This window comes from Emys orbicularis, chromosome 18, assembly GCF_028017835.1.
Source record: "Emys orbicularis isolate rEmyOrb1 chromosome 18, rEmyOrb1.hap1, whole genome shotgun sequence".
In the NCBI taxonomy this organism is placed as follows: Eukaryota; Metazoa; Chordata; order Testudines; family Emydidae; genus Emys; species Emys orbicularis.
The window spans coordinates 4,495,047-4,517,963 of NC_088700.1; the positions used below are offsets into that span (position 1 = coordinate 4,495,047).

Below are 22,917 nucleotides of genomic sequence, written 5' to 3' on the forward strand. Positions count from 1 at the left end.
CATCCAGGGAGATGACCTCATTTTGGATAAGTAAGGTCTCGTATGCATGTTGGGGATTTCTGTCCTACTCTGGTATGATCAAGTAGCTGCCGCTCGTGCATCCTGCACCATAAGGGCAATCCTGTCTCAATTCTCTGCTAGCTCTACCCCACCTTCCTCCAGTATTAGCAAGGATGTTTAGGGTCATACTGTGGAAATGGTGTTTTACAGCAGCAGGGCTTTTTTTCTGAGAGGAAACAGTAAAGCTTTAAAAAAACAGAAGTGTGTCCTGTTCCACTGTTAATCACCGTCTGGTGCCAGCTGGCCACTAAATCCCAATAGGTAAGAGTCATTCTGTCCCCTCCCAGCTTGCTGGCTGGTCAGGTTGGAGCTAATCACCTTGTGTAATAGTGGTTATTTAATGACCCCTGGCCTTTTGAATGACCCAACCAAATGTGTTGAACTGCAAATCAGCCTCTTGTACCTTCTTGTCTCTCCTAAATGTATAGGATTTGGACAGTGGAGACGTTAAGAGGAGAGTTCATCTATTTGAAACTCAAAGAAGGGCAAAGGAAGAAGATCCTATAATTCCCTTTAGTGATGGACCGATCATCTCCAAGTGGGGTGCAATCTCCAGATCATCCCGCACAGGTTATCACACAACAGATCCTATTCAGGCCACTGCTTCCCAAGGAAGTGCTACTAAGCCCATCAGTGTATCAGGTACAGTAAATGCTTCCTATTGCCAGCACCGCATACGCCACACAGGCATTTAGATCACTGCTGTGGACAGTTAATAACTGTGTATATGCATATTCTCTTATTGAAACTGGGAAGACATTTAATTGTACCTTAATTTGTTATAGATTATGTCCCTTACGTCAATGCTGTTGATTCAAGATGGAGTTCCTGTGGCTCAGATTCTACTGCATCAGCACGCTATATAGAACGGTATGAACTTTCCCTATTGGCTTTTGTTCAACTGTTGTGCTATAATTTACAGCTATTCTAAAAATCCCAGGCAGAAGGAAAAAATATCTAGAATATGAATTACCTAGTAATTTTAAACGTGGCAAGTGCTTTGACTTTATGCATCATCAAGCATTGGAATTACGAATTCTAATAATTAAACTAGGGTAAATCTGATGTAGCATTACATTGTTAGCATTAGTGTGCTGAAGTGGACCGGTCACAGAACTGGGAACCAGCGATTGTTGAGCTGTAATCCCAACCCAGATATTGATTGCCATGTGCGGCCTTCAGCAAGTCACTTAACTTCTCTGCCTCCGTTTCCCTCAGGGTGGATTTGAGTTAAATCAAATTCATTTAAATCATCATTTAAATCACTAGTCAGGAAGACTCGATTTAATCATGGATTTCTACATAAAAGTGCATTCTTGTTGGTTGTTATAACCTTAATACATATCCTTCACAACTCAGAGATAGATGTAGGTTTCATTTTTAGAAGGTGATTTATTTTCAAAACTTTTCAGATTAGTTTTACAGCTATATCAGAAAATGAATAATTGTTTGGTTATTTCAGGTAATTGAAGCAGATATTTATGAAGTCATTGGGAGGTGAACTATCTCCAATTCAACACGTTAATCATTAATATTTGGAGGATTTTCTTGCCTTGCTGTATTAGGAGGAGAACATCACCAGACAGACATTTAAATTGTTTTATTTAACTAAAACAACAACGTTATGTATTCTGGATTTTTTCCTCAATGGCAAACGTATAATATTTTAATAAAACAAGCATATGAATTTTTGAATTTAAACATTCAAGTTTTTTTAAATCAGGTTTGTTTTTATTAAAATTGTTTTTAACTAATTGAAAATAGTTAAATGAAATATTTTTAAAAAAAAACAAAAAAAATCAAATTAAATAGACTGTCAGCCAAGTCAACATGAGAAACTTAAAATATTGGCTTCTGCAGCTAACTCAGTTGTCTTCACCTTCGTTTTCCTGTTTGTTCATAATCTGGCAAAGAAAAACAAGCTTTTCTGCTTTTTCAGGTCTCAAACAGTTTCTCAATTTGGATGAATTAGTCCAAAAGAAGAAAATATTTTTTCTACACCGGCACAAGAAGCTGCTGTTAAAAGTGAGATTATCACTTCAACAGTCTCTAAATCCAAGTGCTTAAGTGACTTCCACCAGTTCACTGGTGTGACTTTCTTCACATCATCAGCAAACATATATTTCTTGATTGGTTCACCCTTAGCTCTGAAGTTTATTATAGTTGGCACTATGGAGGGATGATTGCTGGATGTCCATGTCATAGCCAACTCCTCCTCTTCAGCAGTTAAGGTTTGACCGTGGTACCGAGTATTGAGAATATTTGCAAGAAAATGAGCTTTAGAAACTGCTTGTCCCATTCATTTTTTTTAATGCTTGTAATTTAACTCTGTCATTGCATATTTCTCTAAGATCTCACTCAGTTCCTTCCAAATTTCAACAGGGTCAGCAATAAAACAGCTATTTCCCTGCATTTTGTTCAAGGCTACAGAAATAGGCTTCAGGGTACTCAGCATGTGTTCAACATTTCTTTTAAGCCCAATATTGAGAACTTTGGCTGTGACAGTGCCATCTATTTTTCCACGATTTTGTTCACAAGCTGTCATCAGATTAGGCCAGTTCTTGATATAGTGCTCAAAACAGTCCACTACTGAGTTCCATCGCACGTCTTGTGGGAGAGTTAGCTTGGTTCCTCCCACTTTTTTCAAAGCAGCTGCTGCAAAGTGGTTGTTACAGAAGTATTGTGCAATTTCAACAATTAGCCTTTATTTCTGGAACACTGAAGTCTTTGGCTAGGAGGTGCATCAAATGAGCACTGCAACCGTATGTTGTTAGCTTGGGATTCTCTTCACTCTCTTCTAAATAATTTCTTCTCATCTTGGATACATTTGCAGCATTGTCTGTGACCAAGCTGCATACTAGACATTTGAATTTTTTCCCCACAGTTTGTTATAGCTTTTACTGCTACTTCTCATAAGTATTCTGCTGTGTGTGCATTTCTTTATGTATCAATTGTTTTTGTAAGGAAGACATTCCCTTCTTCTGTTGTCACACAAGCACATACAACAGGATCATTGTGGACATTGCACCCATCAAGACTCAGGTTAACAATTTCACCCGCTAGATCTTTTGCACACTGCTCAATTTCTCTTTCATACACTTTATCCAGCAATTTGCCTGCGACATCTGCTCTGTTGGGTGGACCGTATCTTGGTCTTAATGACTGAACCATGTTAATGAAGTGTGGGTTCTCAATCATACGGAAAGGAGAGTTTGTTGCATAAACAAACCGGGCAATTTTTTCATCAATTACCTCTTTTTGTAATCTGGTTCTTACCACAAACTTATCTATGGTTGTTTCTGGATGATGGAGATTTTTTTTTTTTCCTTTTTGCTACAGGTGATATACTGTGGCTATGTGTCATACATGATGTGACTGAAACACTATCATTGGCAGATAACTCTGAAACTATAGAAAATGGTGATCTTGAAGGTGGATAGTCTTCAGAATCCTGTATGTTGAGGATGGATTCTCCTAAACAAAATAAGTCAATGCAGTTATTTCATTATTACCACCATACTTATCATTTAGTATTACTCATTGCATTCACTGACACTCAGTACTTCTTTAAAGGTGAAATTATAAAAGGAAGATCTGCTATTTCAGCTATTTATTTTTTTATCACAACTGCATCTAAAATGATAGTACCATAGAGTAACAACTATATTTTTTGCTCAAACGTGAGAATTCAAGATTAGTCCAGAAGGAAGACAGGCAGTCCTTAAGAAAGAAGTATGAAATAAAAAAGTTTATCAACCTGAAGATCCTGCATGTTCAGTCATTTTCCTTTCATCGTCTTCAACGCAGCTTCCTCCTTTCTCATGATGTTGTTTCGGGCAACCAGGGCTTGCATTTCTTCATTGCACTGTTTGCATTTTGCACTCATGCCTGTCTTACCCACAGGTAGAGGAACTTCATTAAAATATTCCCAAACTGAGTCTCTCTTACGGCCTTCTGCCATTATAGGTTTTCCCTTCTAGTGAGAGAATGGTATGGTAGATCTCAAATCAATGAAGGCTACACTCAAAGACCTCAAGATTTCTGGAATGTGCTGCTCAAACAGTTTCACTTTTGTTTCTACTGCCGGTCTCTCCCTTCTCACATTTATCTCGAGACTTCTTCTCCTTGTTCAGATCTATTCCACCCCCAACAATCTTTGTATTCATTGAACTTTTTGAAACTTTGCACTTTTAGAGAGAGGTAAGGGATTGACTCTGTGTACACAAATTTGCAGAGGGACAATAGAGTTGGTCTGTTATTTCTCACCTCTATATATTATTTATTTATTTAAAAACATTTTTGCTGTTAACAAGCATGTTACCTCTGGAGACACAAATCCACAGTTTGAGAACTGCAAAACTAAGCATCTCTGATGGTATCTTCTAGACTGAGCACTGAGTCCCATTGCATAGATAGAAAGATTAACCTAAATAATCTATACAGAAGCCCCTGGAACCCCATAAGATTGGGTCCCTAATCCATGAACTATTGGAACTCATTTACAAAACCTTTTCTTAAACATTACATGAATATATTGTCTCATACTATAGAATTAGAATTTGTAATCCCTATTCCATGATGAGGTATCTTTGAGCTATAATGTATCTTAATTAAAACTATCTTTTCCTCAAAAAGCATTTTATCAAAAAAATCCAATTTAAATTTAACAAATCTGATTTTTTTTTTTTAAATCATTTATTTTTATCCACCCTGGTTTCCCTGTATGTAAAATGAAGGTACTTGCCTACCTCACAGGGGTGTTGTGAGGACTAACTAGGTAATGTTTGTAAAGTGCTAAGTATTATTTCATGCACACAACTTTTATCCAGATGCCTAAGCTGTTTAGAGCTAAATTGCAAAGCTTGAGGGGTCATCGAAAAAACGATTCATTCTTTTATCACTGTGTATGACAATAACAGCTGCTTTTCTCTTTAAAGGGAAAGATTCATAGTTACTGATTTATCTGCTCACAGAAAGCATTCTAGTACTGGAGATCTACTGAGCATTGAACTACAACAAGTAAGATGATGTACCATGATTACAACTTTATATAATATAGTGTTTTTCATATAAACTATCTCAAAATGCTTTGCAGAATTTAATTGTACAATTACCAAAGTGACTGATAGGAATGAGAAAGCTAGAGCCTAGTCCTATTAACACTTAACACCAGGTATGGTGCTTATTAACCTGAGCAGTCCCATTTATTTTACAGAAGCTCCCCGACTTACGCAAGCGTTCCGTTCCGGAACGCCTTGCATGAGTCAAGTTTTACGTAAGTCAAGAATGTATCTCCAACAATTACGCGCCAAGAAAAAAAGTGCTTACGGAACTTTTTCCGTAAGCCCAGATTTCCGTAAATTGGGTTTGCGCAACCAGGGGAGCGTCTGTAATAGGGTTGCTCATGGTAGAAAGTGCCATGTCTGTTAAGTATTGGTATTTGCAAGATCCAGCCCTGGGATCGGGGAAGAAATTTTTTCCCTGATGTAAATTTGTATGCAGTGTATTCTGAGAATACATAATTGCCTGTTTAGAGAGAGCTGTTCTTTGTGTGGGGAGGTTTGTTTTGCAGTCTAACAATACAAAGTTTAAATGTAGTTGAGTAACGATTATGTTTTTTCCCCCCTCCCCACAGGCCAAAAGTAATTCATTGTTACTTCAGAGAGAGGCTAATGCACTAGCCATGCAACAGAAGTGGAATTCCCTAGATGAAGGCAGTCGCCTTACCTTAAATCTTTTAAGCAAGGAAATTGATTTGAGGAATGGTGAGGTAAAGAAAAAGATGATTGGGATGTATCAGATCACTGAGGTGTTTGGGTATATATTTGGAAGTGTGACATTTTAAAATACTTATAACCTGCTCTTTTGGGTTAGTTACTGCTGCTACACGTGGTTCAGTGTCTGAGAGTGAGCAGATGCATTTGCTGTATTGCTTCTCAATCAGGAGGTGGCTTGATCATGGAGGGACTCCACAGAAATAAGTTCTGTTTTATTACACCCTTGTGGATTGCTGGGCAGGGGTAGATACACATTATACAGTTAATTGGAAGTATACTTAAACATGGAAGATGGAAAGAGTCCACATCGATCAGTTCTCCCACCAGCTATTTACATTATGTCAAGAAAGCGATCCCTGTACTCTGCTCCAGTTGAAGGTGATATAAAGCTAAAACCTCTGTTAGTGTGCTCTGAAAAAATATTCCTTTCCAACACCCACATACTTTACACTACTCTGCAAGTAAGCAGGAAGTGTCTAATCTTTTCTGTACCCAAAGACACTATTGGTATCCAAGTAGCTGTCCATTTCTTACTCCCCCCTCTAGCCCCTCTTATCTCAGGAATGTGGCTTATGATATTATTTTCCATTTTCACTTGAATCCTTGAAGATTGTATACAGAAAGTGAAAAGTCTCTTGTATTTGCAGACTGACTATATTGAAGACTGTGCAGACACAAAGCCAGATCGGGACATTGAATTAGAGCTTTCCGCCCTTGATACTGATGAACCTGATGGGCAGGGTGAACAAATAGAGGTATGTACAAGAACTGCATGTTTGAAGAGGTCAAGGAATTCTTTGATTAGTTGTTCAGCTGTTTCTAGAAACTTTCTTGTAAAATCAATAATTATTCATGTTTATAGTGGAAAACCTTTTAATAAAAAAGTAGGTTTTATATTGATCTCTGAATCTTCTTTGGCACCATTTTAGTATAGAATTTGGGCTGCTTTTGTGCTAGTCCCAGTCATCTGAGGTTGTCAATGTTGCTCTAATTGCAAAAGTTTTTTAAACTTTTTTTCTTTTTGTTAAATACAAGATAGCATTAGTAATTTTTCCCAATATACAAAATGGAAACCAAAAGTATTTTAATACATGTAAAGTCTATTACAATATAGTAACTTAAACAAAACTTTTAAATCACCTCATTTCTAATACTAAATTCATTAAAAAAATTGTCCTTGCTCTTTATATTCCTATTGTTGCCAGTGCCTCTGTCTTTTATATTTTATTTCTATTAATAGGCTGCATTCAGTTCCTTAAACATTATTTCTTTCACCTTCATTGTGCAGTCATAAAATGTTCTGATCTTGTTTCATACCACACAAAAGGAATCATCACAGCCCTTCTCTAAAGCAGTCATGCATTCAAAAAGAATAGATATCTGTCATTAAGGCTTTGCATAATGCATACTGGTTCTCCTGGTTTCCATACCTCTTTTGTTGCTCCACTTGTTAAATATAAAGTGGGTTAAAAACTGGTTGAAAGACTGTATTCAAAGAGTAGTTATCAATGGTTTGCTGTCAAACTGGGGGTGGATATATCTAATATAGTCCTGCAGAGTCCATCCTGGGTCTGGTACTATTCAGTATTTTAATTAATGACTTGGATAAGGGAGTGGAGAACCTTCCAAAAGGAGAAGAGATTCTAGGAGTAGCCTTTGACCTCCAGAATCATTACATAAAATAAATAGAAATTGGAAGGCTTACCAAAACAAGTAGCCACCATATTGATGGACAATTCTATCTTCTTCCTGTAGGAGATTCTGGACATACAGCTAGGTATCAGTTCTCGGGATGATCAGCTGCTCAATGGAACAACTATAGAGAATGGACATTCACTCAAGAAACACCAAAAGGAACCTTTGGAGCAGAAGAGACAAAGTTTAGGTGAAGACCTTGTGATTCTGTGAGTGTTAGACAAAACAGCAGCATCAGAGTGGTTAAAACATGACTATTTAAAGAGGAACTGCTTAGCTTCTCACACTTGGATGAGACATCTGCACTGTGTATGCATGGTGAAGTGGGAAGAGACTGTTGAGAACTAGGAAGGATTGGCTTGTGATTATAAAACCCACCAAATGTACCATTGGTGCACCAGTTTTTATGCATTTGAGTTACCTATTTTTCAATACATATTAGGTAACAATTGATATAAACCTATGTTTTATATATTCCCACACTGCACAGCAAATACAAAAGTATTTTTATAATTACCAGAATTCAGGGAAACTAGTCTCAGCAAGGTTGGCATTAAACTTAATTTCCACTAACCTCTTCTATGCCAAAAAATACTCTATGCTGGAATCACCCATGCTACTGTATTTTAACCATGTAATGATCCTTTTGAAAACGAGGCAATCTGCATTTACTCTGTGAGCATACTCTTCTATAGTAAAATATTCTGCCTTTCCACTAACTACCATTTCATTTCAATATTTGCATCGTTTAATGCACAGTTTATTTCTTGATATTTTGCATTAAGCTGAAGTTTAATATTTGTATGATTTATTTTTCCCCTCAGGGAGGAGCAGAAAGCAGTCCTGCCCGTAACTTCTTGCTTCAGCCAGCCTATCACAGGATCCTTTAGCAATGCAAGCTGCCTGCCCATCAGCACATCAGTCAATGTTGGCAGCCTCATTTTGAAAAGTGCTCACATTATGTCTGAGGATAAAAACGACTTTTTAAAGCCGATTGCGAATGGCAAAATGGTTAACAGCTGAAAGGCATTCATCTTTCCAGCTTGTGACCACGCCGTGAAAGCATTTACACTAGCTTTTTATATATATAATATATATTATATAATGTATATTTTTTTTAAAAAAAAATAATATTGGGGTCATCCATTTCCTGTGGACTCTTTGATACTTCAAGCCCCTCTTGCATTAGCATTCTGAAAAGATACATTTACTAGGGTAAGGCGTTCACTTTCCACAAATTAATGGAATTTGGACATTCTTTTACTTAAGCTTAAAGCAGCTTTTTATGAGTTTGTAGCAATCCGGTGCAGTAACTGAGCCATTCTTATTTAAAATGGCTTCTGTAGAAGATTAACAACTCAGTTATTTAAACTAGCAGGATCCTACAACGATACATCTAGTGAAAGTAAAACTAATTTATTTGTCTCGATTTTGTTTCATGAAAGAAGGAACTTGCATCTTGTTGCAGCTGCTTTTTCTTTAGTTGTGAAACTTTGCATGGAATATTGTTTCCTGTTTGAAGAGTGAGAGGTAGGGATTCGTATTTTAGACTTTATTACAGGGTTAACACACTTTAGCTTTGTACTACTGCGTTATATGCAGGACTGTGGTGCAGTGCTTTGCTGTAGCTTTTTATTTCTTCTTGTTTGTTTTTTCTCATTTCTGCTTTAGTACTGTTGATAGTTATATACAGGCTACTTGTCCAAGTAAAGTTACAAAAAGTAACCCAAGTGCCTAAATCCTCCAGCTAATGTTCTTGGTATTGATTTCCCCAAGTTATATGCACATCCATTTTTAACCATTTTGATAAATTATGCACTAATGTAACAGTGGGGGGTTTTTTTGTTTTATTTTTTTTAATGCAGTCCTCCACCTGCATTTATAGAATCCAGATGACTTGGCAAAAGAATCAGGTGCTCTTGGCTTTCCCGTGAAAACCCTGTATGTAGTGTTTGCACTGACTAACAATATGGTATTGCTGATTATTGTTGTTGTTTTTTAATTTAAACTAATTAGTGGGTTTTTTGGACACTCGTTACATTGTCTTGGTTAAATATTGTTAATCATAACTTTTTATTCAGGTTTAATTTTGCTTGTTCACTAGCTATTGACTGAACCTACAGTAATATAGCATTATCAGACCTATAGAGTTGTGCTGAAAATTGTATGAATATGTGCCCTGCTAAGATGTGACTGAAAAGTCGTATTAGACATGTCAGCTGAAGATAGAGTACACACACACAAGCACTCTGGGCATAGTTTTCTTTAAAGTTTAAAAATTCAGTCACCATTTTGGAAAAGAAAGCAAGACCTTCCCTCCTGGTGATTACTATCTTATTGTTTGTCCTCTTCAGTTTCTTTGGTACATGTTTTACTTTTTTTAATGTTTTTATTAACTTCTGTGAAGTTGTTTACTCTGAAAATTGTACTGGAATATTTTAAGCCAAGCTAATCTTTCACCAGGTGTACTGTATGTAAGGGCTTTTCCTGCTAGCAAAATGCTTTAAAAGGATCATGTTACTGGTTGTCTGAGTTATTTTACAAAATCACAGCTATGTGTCAGATAAGATTTTGATAACTGTTTTGTGCACGTTTCTGAGGGGTGGGGGTTGGCATTTCCCTGAGGGTTACTGATTAGACTGAGAAAACATTGGTGTTTGATATCTCTTAATGAACATGTCCATGAAATAATTATGTTGTAAATATATCTGAAAATCCAAGGGTTAGTTTTGATATTCTGGTGTCAGTATGGAAGATCTTACACACTTATTTAATACTAAAATGTAAAGAAATATTTGTAGAGTAACAGTAAAGTAGCCTTTTCTTGGATTCTTTGGCTATTTACTGTACCTTCCCTGATAGGCAGTGCCACCTCATCTCTGGAATAAGACTGGTATTTTGTTTCACTTTGCAGCCTGAAATGATTAGGAACAAGAATTAGACCACCTTGTCACCTTAACTCATTTCCTGTTGATGTTACAAATTTACATAGAACGCTAGACATGAATATGATTGTTGTATATTTTATATCAAGACCATTCTGTAAATATGAATTTATATTACTTTTGAAATGCTTCCGAAGTACTTTTATTTGCTGTATGTAATTCCAAAAGGATATGCAAACCAGTATGTCTATTTCATGGATATTTAAACAGTGAGATCTTCCACGTTGAAGGTAATGTAATTTTTTTAAAAAGATTTTTAAATTTTAAATTGCTATTTTGTTACAAAAATAGAGAAAATATAAAGGTTTGAGAAGTCCTTATTCGCCCTCAGGGAAAGAGCCCTCTGTGCTCCAGAACTCCACAGAACATCTTCAGCATGATCTGAGGGTGAATATATACTACATAAATTGATCTTGTGTATTTACCTTAACTTTTTAATTTTAAAATTGCAATTTTAAAACTTGGTTGTGCTCTGCTGGAGGGGGATTGGGATAAGCTGCTTACACAAGTTCGTCTGTTTTGTCCAGTGAAAATACATCAGTCTAACATATTCCTGCCAACTTTACTGGCATGTCTAAGAACAAATGTATTTATATATGCTTGTCTGCAGCAGAAGATCCCATGATACAGTAGCTTTCTAGAAAGACCACATGCTTCCTCTGAAAAGGAGTCAGTTCTGGGTTGAGGCTAATTTGTGTTGAACCTTTAATATCTAGAACGACAGACACAAGAATTGAGGGATTTTTAATAGTGTGCCAACATTGTCTTACAGTTTTTAACACTGATTATTATCTTGCCATGAAACTATGCCCTCTGGTGCCCTAATAAGAGGAAGTTACAGATGGGAATATAGTTCTGGTTCATTTTTGGCAAAGTTTAATTACTTGACCTGATACAAACCAATACGTGTTTGTGTATCTAGTTGCAAATCAGGTGCCTTTTTGGGCAATGGAAGGGCTAACTTTCTGACATTAAAAGTAGTGTGACTAATCTTCATGTGTAGTAGTAGTAGTAGTATAGAATCCCATTTAGGTTTTTGGCCAAATATATTACGCTGTCAGAAAAAGGCCCATAGCAGATTAGGGAGAAGTGTGTGGTTCCTTTGCTTTGTGCAGACGAGCATATTTTTTTCAGGAGAGGTACAGCAGGGATTTCACATGTCAGGGATACAGAAGTTGTATCAATATCTGAGTTAAAATGTGTTGCCTCACAACCTGGATTAATTCCTTGTTCTGTCTCATTTCCTACATGGGTTTTAGGACTAGCATTAATCTCTAATTTGATAGGTCATGCTGTCTACTTTTTTGTGACAAAGTAGTAACATGACATTCTTAAGATCTAAATTATAGTTGAGTGACTGCCCTGCTACTGATATTTTATTCCTGTAACTAGAAATGAATGAGTTAGTGTTCATACAGATTGCGCATTGTAGAATGTATAGTAGACCTTTCAAAGAATAGGTTAGACTCATTTTGCAAAGCAAATTGGCATTGGTTCTTGATAGACTAGTACAGAGTGATACTAAAGTGTGATACATAAGGACACCAGTTGTAGACATATAATTTGAAAAGTTTACTGCTTTGATAACACGCTTGAAATTTTAGTTTAAATTCATGCTGATGAGCTGAACGCTGTTCTTGTGTGTTAGTGCCCCGGGCTGAGTGAGGTACAAAATCATACACAAAGAAAGGCCTGGGGAAAGAATGTTTTAAAAAAAATCTTTTGTCAAAGCCCAAAACAATTTGATAGTGTGTGGTTTTATTTATTTATTCTTTTTGTTAAAGCACAATTTGTCAAGTATCTGCTGTTGTACATAAACTCTATTTGAGAGGTATCTGCTAGCAGCTCCTTTATCATATTTGTCAAGATTTTTTTTTTCACCATTATTAACCTGTGTCTGAAGGAAAATGTGAAATTTTAGACCTTAATCAAATGAGAAGTTAATGAATCATCCACAGTACGTGGAGCGCATTACTTGGTATAGTTTAATCCTTTTCTGTTAGGAAATTCCTCTAATGCAAGGGCCTCTCCTGCAAGCAGAAAACAATAAATGTGCTCTTTAAATAACCAGTTCTTTCCAGTACAAATGCACAGCTAACTCCTTGGTCGCAATGCACCTCTTTGCTGGCAAGGGAGTGCTCTGACAACTTAACCCTAAGTGTCAAGGGTAAAATAAAGACAGCAAAATTATCAAAATTCCCCACACTTGAGCAAAAACCTTTTACTTAAGGAAGACTGTCGCCGAAGCTCGCTCTTGGCATTTCATGTTTAACAAAGTTTGAAATAAAACAGAGCCTGGCTGCATTTATAACTGTCAAAATCCAACATCATTTGCACATATCCCATCAATTTTATCCAGTGTAGGCCTCAGTTAATCCAAGGCATGAAAATGCATGCATTTTCTTCGCTGGGCAAACAAGTACATTATACTGTAGTTGTGATACAACACATGTGGCTTTTATTTGTACTGCACATACCCACTGTACAGCCACTCAAAGTATTGTGGTTAGCTTGCAGCATCTGCTGTCTGCATTTATACAGTTTACTGCATATTCTTTTCCCTGGAAGTTAAAGAAATTTTTTTTCTTGTTGCATTGATTACGTTTTATAAAATTGCTTAGCTGGAAAGTTGGGAAAAGAGGCCTGTTTGTCAATTGTACAACCGATTGTGAAGCTCTAGTGTGAATATTTTTACGTCTGTATTAGACATTTTCTTTGCAAATCTATTGTTCGATTGAAATGTAAATGAAATAAAAGATGGTGTACACCCATCATGTATAAAGCAGGCACCATCGCTACGATGGATTTAATGCTCATTTTTATGGTGCATTCTCAGCTTCTATTTAAAACTATAATTTAAAATCTGTAAAATGAAATGGGGATATATAGGGGAATAAATTCTATTCCATTTATTTCAATTTTGAATTTCCAAATTGTAATGTTTCCCTTTGTGTTATAGGAATAGGATTAAATGGGAAAGCTGGACCATATGGTCTGTATTTGGGGTGGGGTGGGGGAAAGATGGAGTGGGGTGGGCTTTGTGATAATACTGAATAGCGGAGTGAATTCTGTGTGTTTTTTGCTGTAGCACTGAAGTAAAGAGATATTAGCTTTGGCTGGTCACAGAATAGAGCATCATGGTTTTCAGTGTTTTGAGAGAAAATTGATGGAAAAAGTTTGCAGTACTTGACATGTATTTGCATGCACAAAATAAAATGATTGTCCACCGTACGTGTGTGTTTGTAACGTGTGAGACCAAACCTGCCTTGTCCCCTCTTCCCTGCCCCTGCCTCGGTACGTGCCTCTAGCAGCAGGGGCAATAGCGGCGTGAGGAGTTTGAAACCAGCCCCCCGGCGGATCCGAACTCACGGTAGTCCCGGCGGGGCGGGGGGGGGGGGCACTTGGGGCCATTTCCGGGCGGGTGGGGGGGGGTCAGGACGCCTGGCTTCTATTCCGGGCTGAAGGGGGCAGTGGGTCAGAGCAGGGCCCGGCTCCTGGAGCTCCGCGTGCCGCTGAGTTCAGGTTGGCCGGACCCATTAGCGAGGAGAACACGCGCACACCTCCCTCCCCCTTGGGAGGTGGTTGCGCTCCCGTCCGTTCAAGGTGCATTGGCGCCGGGTTGTACCATTGCCAGTAAGGGACCTTCTCCCTTCCCCCCCCCCCCCCCGCGTTCGCTGAATGGAGCCCGCCCTGTTTTCCCGGCCTCCTTTGCGCTGCTCGTCCTCGGGACTAGGGAAGCGCCGGAGCGGTGGGTGCGCGCGGGGGGCCGGCAGGGAGGTGACAGAGGATCGGGGGCAGGGGCCTGGGGGGGACGCACAGGAGGGCGGAGGCTCTGGATAGCTGGGGGGGGGTTGGGGTGTTCTGGGGGGTAGGGGCCTGAGGGGACGCACAGGAGGGCGGGGGCTCTGGATAGCTGGGGTGGGGGTTGGGGTGTTCTGGGGGGTAGGGGCCTGAGGGGACGCACAGGAGGGCGGGGGGCTCTGGATAGCTGGGGGGGGTTGGGGTGTTCTGGGGGGTAGGGGCCTGAGGGGACGCACAGGAGGGCGGGGGCTCTGCGTGGTGGATGGGCGGGGGGCTCTGGATAGCTGGGGGGGGGGACTCAGGGGTCCAGGATCCTTTCTGGAGCTGCTGTGCCTACAGCTCCATAGCCGCACCTGACACTTTCCAGAGCTGATGGGGTTGGAGACTGAAGGTAAAACCTGGTGAGAAATACTTGTTACACAGAGAGCTCTTCTCGGTCCCTTTGTGACATTTGTGTTTGTACATCTGCATTTCTAGTGAGAGAGACCAGCATTGGCCGAGAGGTGGCCCAGAGGTCAGCATTGCAAACGAGCCAGGAACCGTGAGTCTCCGATTTGTTTCTAGTTTATTGGCCCAGGCCTCTTATTTATTTATTTTATTTAAATGTTTGTACAAAACAAGGAGGGTGAAAATACTTTTCCCATCACTTCTTCTACTGTGACCAGCTACATGTACATTTATTCCATTCAGGTTTTCTTGTACTTATAGGCTGTGTATACTGGTTTCCTGTACCCTTTGCTCAGGTAACATTAATAGATCAAGTAATGTAGGACATTGTTTCCTTTCCATGTCTGCCTTGAGAGCCACCTTTGTTCTTCCGTTGTACACATGACCACCCTCATTCTAAGGCCCAGATGTAAGCCATATGTGGGGCAAACAGCCAGAAGCAGAGACAGAACAAGTGCAGGCAGAAGCTTGGTTTGATTAGAGATTCATTTTTAATAACATTAATCTGAGTTTAGTAATTCTGCATTCCCCACTTGAATAATTCACAATAAATCCATTGCATTTGAACAGCACTGACCAGGAGACCCTGGCTTCATCTACATTCATATCTGCAAAGTGTCAAAACCATTGTATGGTTTCCTGCTGATGGCAAAAAACTTTAGGTGTGCTAAAATATTCTGTCTTGAAATTAATTTTTAAACAAAAAAAGTAAGATGGAACAACGGACCAGTTTGGGGTAAATACACCAAATATAGAAGTTGAGCACAAATTAGATCCCTGTGAAACATTATAGCTAAGTTTGGCAGAATTTGCTTTTTTTTTTTTTTTTTTTTTTTTTATCGTTTTGATAGATGATGGCAATATTTATTTTTAAGCATTTTTTTATTTTTATCAGTTTAAATTTTCACTGTTGTGGAAAGTTATGGGTGTTTTTTTTTTTCTTTCAATTTTCAGAGTTGCAGGAAGTTATGGGGAGGGTCAGACAGTAATTATTTAATATTAGACACAGATTTAAAAAGTTAAAGCATTATAACCATTAAAACACAAAATATGCCAAGTAAATATCCTTTAATAAAAGTTTTCAAGCAGTATTTTTCTTGCTTTGCCTATCTGTACATTTTTATTATTGATGGGAATATGTTGTTCAATTTGTGTTTGTACAGTGAAATCAACACTTGCCAGCATTTATTGATAAAAATTTAATCCTTCCAAGACTAATTATAGCTAATTAGTTGTAATGAATCTTGTCAAAAATAGAACGATACAAATCGTCTCCAATATTTAAGGTCAAACACTAAGGTAACTATTAAATGTTGTCTTATGGTAGCCCAGGAGTGATCTTCTAAAGCTTTCCCCTCTGTACACAACAAAAGCACCATACTAGAGAGGGACTTGAGATGCTTTGGGGCTTTGTTATCAACCAAAGAGAAATGAACCACTTACAGAATCACCAAAACGACTTTTTGCAGAACTAGGGTTGTACCGTGGTGGTCTTGCAACCGACAACTGACCCAATCCAACCCTATTTAGCTTGCGAGAACCGAGGTGATCAGTTTGAAGACATATAGTTGCAGACTTGCTTTATCATGTGTGCAACTACCTCTGAGTTATTTTGAAATAAGCAGAATATCTCTGTTTTGTACATAAATCTGCCTGTTAGATGGTGCACTATAACTAGGAAAATCTGTAAATTAATCATGTTAATTTGAGTTCCATTTGATACACAGGAAACAATTGGAATTTTGTGTCAGGATACAGGCCTCAGGCATACATGGTACCCACTTTTTTTTTTTCTGGTTTCTTTTGCTCTACTTTTCCTTTGTATTGGAAAATAGTTTGCTTGGTGTGCAAGCAGAAGAGAAGGCAAAAAGAAATCAGAATTCTCCCACAACCAAGCCCTTAAGCAAAACTAATGATCTCTTGCAGAACAGGGAATCGCCTCCAACCCCAGGTCTCCTGAATGTAATCAAACACTTTAATTTCTTGAGCAGACATAATGCTAAGGATCTCTAAACACTTTACAGGAGTACATGGAAATAAAATAGAATACCTAAATTCAGCATGACAGAGCATCTCTCTGGCTCAATTTAAAGTTGGCAGGGGGTTTTAAGGGCATGAACTTCTTTCATTCCTTGATTTCCATTTTCCATGGGCCCTGTTTCATATATGGATGAACAATTAGAAAAATACAGCTGTCTTTTGACAGTGTGATGTGTTGTGCTATTAGTCAAATATGATAATGTACCTTACCCCAAATACTAGCTGGTTACCTCTGTGTTTCTCTAGGGTAGATACAGGCCATATCTTCTGTGTAATTTTTCTCTACTCTGAAAAATAATCTCGGTAATCCTGTTTCATCACCTTTTAGCCTGAACCATCTGGCTATCTACTCATTAATCTGCATAATCCTACTTTCAACAGTTTGCAGATCATGCTAGTGGTGGGTAGAAAACCTAAAAACACTACTTTCTCCTTACAATATAGATTGTGCCCTTGTCATAGAAATACAGACTTTTAGGTCCACTTCATCAACATATGATATAGAGTCAATCTCACATACTCATACACCCCCACCCCACCCCCAAAAAAATTGGGAATAGGTTTCTCAGTTTTATAGCAAGCTGTTCAGGATCGCAGTTCACACCAGTGAAGGGTTTGCTTTTATTCCATCAGCTCTGGAGAATTGTTGTGGAAGCTGTTAGTGGAGCTCTGAACTCTCTTTATGGCCTCAGGCAGTAATTCAGCTTGTGGTCTCTGATGTTTGACACTGTCTGTTCTTACACACATTTGGTATGAGAGGCTGTATGTAAATTACTAATACCCCAGATAGCTTTTTCAGGGAATATCATCCTACTGCTGTCATTGGCTAATCTCTAGCCAGCAGAAAGGTATTTAGATGGAGAAATGGTATAACTCAGGTCAATTGATGGATTTAAGGGCAATTGTGATTAGTTCATATTGGCTTGGCAAATTCAGTTTTTAACTTTTTTTAATTTTGATGATTATTTTTAAGCATTTTTTTTTATCTTTTTATCTATTTAAATTTTCACAGTTGTGGGAAACTACCAGAGGGTCAGACAATAATGGTTTAATGATAGAAGTTAAAGCTTTATAACCGTTAAAACACAAATTATCAACCTCATGTACAAAATAAATATCCTTAAATCAAACTAATAAGTTCTCAAGCAGCATTTTTCTTATTTTGCCTATCTGTATGTTTCGATTATTGTCAATGGAAATATTTTTTGCTGGTTTGTGTCTGTGTAGTGAAATCAATATTTACCAGTAAAAATCTAATTCTTCCAAGCCTTGTTGTATCACTTCTGTTAGTATCTGAGTTGCCAGCATTATCAATTTGCGTAATATGCTACAACTGAGTTTTATTAAAGTGAAAATGAGCTTTGTGAAATGTTAACTGCTTGCGATCCTGCGTAGGCAGATTAGCAAAAACAACTTATTTGCCAAATATAATTATTTATTTGCACACTGGTACTATATGAATTACTAATATAATTGCAAGTCTGCAATTTTTACAAAATGTAACTGCACTGACTAATGCCAAAAGCAGAGTTCCCCTCTTGCTACAGAGCTTATCCTTATTGTGAAATGACCTGTGAAACTGACAGTTAATAGTACACAAAACACCATTGGTTCAAATATATATCTATCTTTTTCCACGCTTGCAGTACGTACATTTGAGAAAAGAGATTTGCGGGAGGTTTGCTGAGATTCTGTTTGATTCTGGAAAGAGACCAGGTGCCAACTTTGAGCCTACATAGAATTTTTCATGTTTAGTAATAATCTCAGAGAGATGAGCTTCTAAAAGAAACCCTGAAAGATATTTCTTGAGATACAGCTGGATACTGCGCACTGTCTCCTTTTCTTTGTAAGGGAGGGTGGGGGTAAGGAATGAGGGTTAGAATTTAACTTTTAACTGTATTGTAACATTCCTGTTTTTTTCTGAATTTTCACTGCAAGCTTCTATTGCGTAAGCGGCTTTGCTATCTTATCAAAAGTGCATACAACTATTTATCTCATTGATCATGTTCCGATCATCATTCGCCATTGCTAAAAGATTAGTAATTGCGCACATAAAATACTAAAGTTGAAACTTAATAAATGTAAAAAATCCAGAAGGAAATGTAATTGGCTCAGGTTTTAGGGTTGGGTATGTAGCGATCTTGAACCATTGTTAATCAGCAGAACTATCCTCAGTGAATAAATATTTTGAATGCCTCATACTTTATCTATTGAAGAAGAAACTTTGTAATAAAGAGCTTTTTGTTGTTTGTTTTTGGCTTAAAAATAAACACATCTGAAATGATAACTATCAATTCATTCACAAAGAGGTTGGCCAGTTGTAGCCTAGTCTTATTAGTAATGGTCTATAAACTGTTCTCATTTGAATAGACAGCCTTCATATTTTTCTCTGGAGGAGTATAGGGCTAATACTATACATTTGAGGTGATATTTGATATTGTGTGTGTGTGTGCTTGTATAAAGGAGAGATGCATTGATGTTGATCTACCCATCTCTTTTTAGAATACAATGACTACTTTAGATGATAAACTGCTTGGTGAGAAGCTCCAGTACTACTACAGCAGCAGTGAAGATGAAGACAGTGAGAAAGAAGATAAAGTCAGAGAGAGCACCATTCCTGAGACGGTTGATGGGGAGGTGGAGCTGAGTAGCGATGGCACTGCAGTTAACACAGGTACTGTGACATAAAATATTTTATCCTCCTGTGCATGCCTGTCCAGTACTGGGGGAGAGGAATCAGTACCCACACAACTGGGACATACCTACATAGGACATTCAATAGTAGCACTTTTCATTAGGCCCCCGCAACAGGATAATAGTAAGGTGAAATTGATGAGGACTGCTGCTGTCTGCACATCATGGAACACACTTTTGTGCTGGGGCTTTTGCAGATTATTTCACCATCAATTGATTTTCTCCCCCCCCCCAACCCCCCCCCCCCCCCCCATCACTTCTATCGCTATGAAAAGGAAATATTTCCATACTAACTGCTGGAAGATACCTCTAAACCTGGATGGTGGTAATGTGTCAAAACTCTGTACAGATATTAATTTTCACAACATCCTTTTGAAGTTAATAGGAAAGTAATATAGGTAAGCTTTATTCCTATTATACAGATAAGAAAACAGACACAGAGAGGTTGAGTGACTTGTTCAAGGACATAGGAGTCAACTGCAGAAATGGGGAGTTACTTGCTACCATTCCTATGCTTTATTATAGTATATTGAGCAATATACAATAAGCCTAAAACATGGTCCTATTTGTACAAATAACTGCTATTTGAAAAGGACTCTGAGATCCTGAATGGAAAGTGCAATAGACAGAGATTGTTTCTGTCTAAGCAAAATGCCTGCATGTTTTACCTTCAGGTCCAAAGGGTGTCATAAATGATTGGCGAAGATTCAAACAACTGGAGACAGAGCAGCGAGAGGAGCAGTGTAGAGAGATGGAACGACTTATAAAAAAATTATCCATGACCTGCAGATCTCACATGGATGAAGAGGAGGATAAACAGAAGCAGAAAGAACTTCAGGAAAAAATCAATGGAAAGGTAACCTGGGAGCACAGTGAGAGACTTCTGTGCTAATAAATTTCACCAGTTTCCATTTTTCAGCTGCTTTGCAAAAAATCAGGAATCCTTGCGTGGCAGTCATCTATTATTGCTTTTAACAGGTGGAACAATTGAGATAGCGCAATAATTATCTACCCCACAGGAGTAGTGTCAAGATTATTTAATGTTTGTGCAGTGCTTTGAAGATGTTATACACTTAAGTGTTAAGTGACTGGCCCAAGACCAATGACAGAGTCTGTATCAGACACTGTGTATTTTCCTTGTATGCATTCATCAAATTTATTTCCAAGTTTGTGAAACAGTTTAAAAAAAAAAAAAAAAAAAAAAGGGCAGTGCAGCAACTCTGCCTGAAAAATAACTTCATCTTGTAAATTAATGAGTGTTGTGTAAGATGTCTGCTTTCCAGGAGGCCTCATTGATTATAATGTGTGGTAAATGAATGTTAAGAGATCAGCTTAGTCTTCAAACTGATAGGAAAGCATTAGACCTCAAAGATAGAAAATGTCAGAGGTGGTAAATTATTTAAAAACTAAGTGGGGTGTTTTGGTCAATTGACTTGTATTACCAGTTCCTATTAATCTAATTGAAGAAGTTGCTAAAGTTGATACATGCTGCTATTGACAATAAACCAGTATTATGTTCATGAGTTGTTAGTTACATTTGGTCACTCATGCCCAACAGTTTAAGATCATAAAGTGATAATGGGGGGAAATTGCTTGAATTTTAGGTATCTGTTTGTTTTTAATTTACATGAACTTCACATTTGCTAAGAGATTCTCTCTCTGCCTGAAATAATCACTGGTTTTCGCTGTTTTTTTTTTTTTTTTCTGTGCTCCCCTGCTGACTGCAACAACCTAAACTAACAAACCCTACACCTAGAGCATGATGGCTAACGTGGTTAATGAAGCAAGATGTTGAAAGATGATAGTCATAAAACCCAAGTTAATTCCAATTCCAGAGAAAACATGGGAACATTTATTTTTGCCAAAGAAATAAATCTGGTATGGAAATAAATGTTGTTTCTAATAGAGATTTACTCTATTTACTTAAAAAAAAAGATGAAAAAACAAACTAGGAATCTGACAGTATCCACTCAAATTAGAAACAATGTCCAAGCTGCCCATCTAAGAGCAGTATTGGCATCTTACTTGGAACATGTGGCCATAGCTAATTTGAATAAAATAGGAGCACATTATAGTCACTCACTTTTAATCTAGCCTATGGAGGCTAGAAGTCCCAATGTAGGAAGCTCCATCTTTATCAGATGTGCTTTCCGGATGGATCAAAATGGAGCATCTTATGGTGGGAATTCTAGCCTCCATGATCTGTACCTGGGTATTAAAGATGAGGAATGATGCAGGTCAAACTCTGTCCATCATTGATTTAAATACTAACTGCATGTAACATGTATGGAGTTCTAGATTTCTCTCTCTGGTGTATTTATAACATTTCTTTGCGCATGTTATAGATGACTTTACAAGAATATAACATGATTCATGATGGCGAAGATGATGAAGATTTTTTACAGCAATACAGGAAACAGCGAATGGAGGAGATGAGGCAGCAGCTGCATAGTGGGCAGCAGTTTAAGCAGGTTTTTGAGATCATCAGTGGGGAAGGGTTTTTGGACACAGTTGATAAAGAACACAAGAACACGTTGATCATGATCCACATCTATGAAGATGACATCCCTGGCTCTGAATCTGTGAATGGCTGCATGATCTGTCTTGCTGCTGAGTACCCAACAGTCAAATTTTGTCGAGTAAAGAGTTCCCTGATTGGTGCCAGCACTCGCTTTACTAATAATGCTCTACCTGCTTTGCTCATCTATAAGGGAGGGGAGCTAATTGGCAACTTTGTCCGAATCACCGACCAGCTTGGAGAAGATTTTTTTGCCGTGGACCTGGAGGCTTTTTTACAGGAGTGTGGTCTGCTCCCAGAGAAGGATCTGCTGCTGATGACTTCCATATGTAACCCATCTGCATGTTATAGTGAAGACAGTGATTTGGAGATAGACTGAAATAAGTGAACGAAGGGTTCAGTAAGCTGGGGTTGCCCTGTGGGGTCTCTTGTTGCTGTAGATTGTTCATTTGTTCTTTTCTGTATTTTTTGTATATTTTCCCCCTCCCTCCCATGCACTTTGGCTTTTAGCCCATTAGTACTTTGAGTCTTTATTCTATGTAATGTAAAGAATTCTTAACATTTTGTTAAATTACTTCAATAAAATGTAAACTAAAACTGTCTTGCACTTAGTAAAGTGTTTTTGAAGTGTATAAATGTGAAGCAAATCTTAAATTGATTGTTACATAGTCAGTCCTGTTCTACATATCACTGGGACTGAGACACCTCATCCTTTGAATTATATAGACGGTTAATTGGTGCTAGTAGAAAGCCCTGGCTTGGTGGCCTGGGAACTGAAGTCTTCTGTTCAGGGAAGAGATGTGAACCCTGACATGGGGGAATCTAATCCCTGTTTGTTCATTCAATCAGGCTTTTGCTTGTTTGCTTAGAGAGTCGGCAGGGCTACCAATGGAGAAGGTGGGGTTTTGGTTTTTGGTTGTTGTTTTTTTTAAGTGGACAC

General features: G+C 38.1%; 2 protein-coding genes across 8 annotated transcripts in view; both read left to right on the top strand.

The window, feature by feature from the left end:
* The window catches only part of RC3H2 (ring finger and CCCH-type domains 2), a 32,838-nt gene extending 24,283 nt beyond the window's left edge, over positions 1-8,555 (top strand). For 2 of the 4 annotated variants that reach the window (XM_065418719.1, XM_065418722.1), the window contains 7 exons: positions 489-702; positions 846-930; positions 4,998-5,079; positions 5,696-5,830; positions 6,458-6,592; positions 7,593-7,741; positions 8,357-8,555. In XM_065418719.1, the coding sequence (XP_065274791.1) occupies positions 489-702; positions 846-930; positions 4,998-5,079; positions 5,696-5,830; positions 6,458-6,592; positions 7,593-7,741; positions 8,357-8,555 (999 nt within the window). The remainder of the gene's footprint in view (positions 1-488; positions 703-845; positions 931-4,997; positions 5,080-5,695; positions 5,831-6,457; positions 6,593-7,592; positions 7,742-8,356) is intronic. The other 2 variants (XM_065418720.1, XM_065418721.1) reach the window with 2 other exon arrangements.
* Positions 8,556-14,048: 5,493 nt separating this feature from the next.
* Positions 14,049-22,582, top strand: PDCL (phosducin like). 4 transcript variants are annotated; one of them, XM_065418751.1, is made up of 5 exons: positions 14,049-14,110; positions 14,756-14,819; positions 19,268-19,439; positions 20,134-20,315; positions 21,805-22,582. In XM_065418751.1, exons 3-5 carry the CDS (start codon positions 19,274-19,276, stop codon positions 22,354-22,356), a joined length of 900 nt encoding a protein of 299 aa, XP_065274823.1. In that variant the 5' UTR covers positions 14,049-14,110; positions 14,756-14,819; positions 19,268-19,273; the 3' UTR covers positions 22,357-22,582. The 4 variants fall into 4 exon arrangements, with proteins under 4 accessions (XP_065274823.1, XP_065274821.1, XP_065274822.1 ...); XM_065418749.1 differs by lacking the exon at positions 14,049-14,110 and adding an exon at positions 14,183-14,225; XM_065418750.1 differs by lacking the exon at positions 14,049-14,110 and adding an exon at positions 14,189-14,229.
* The last annotated feature ends 335 nt before the right edge of the window (positions 22,583-22,917 follow it).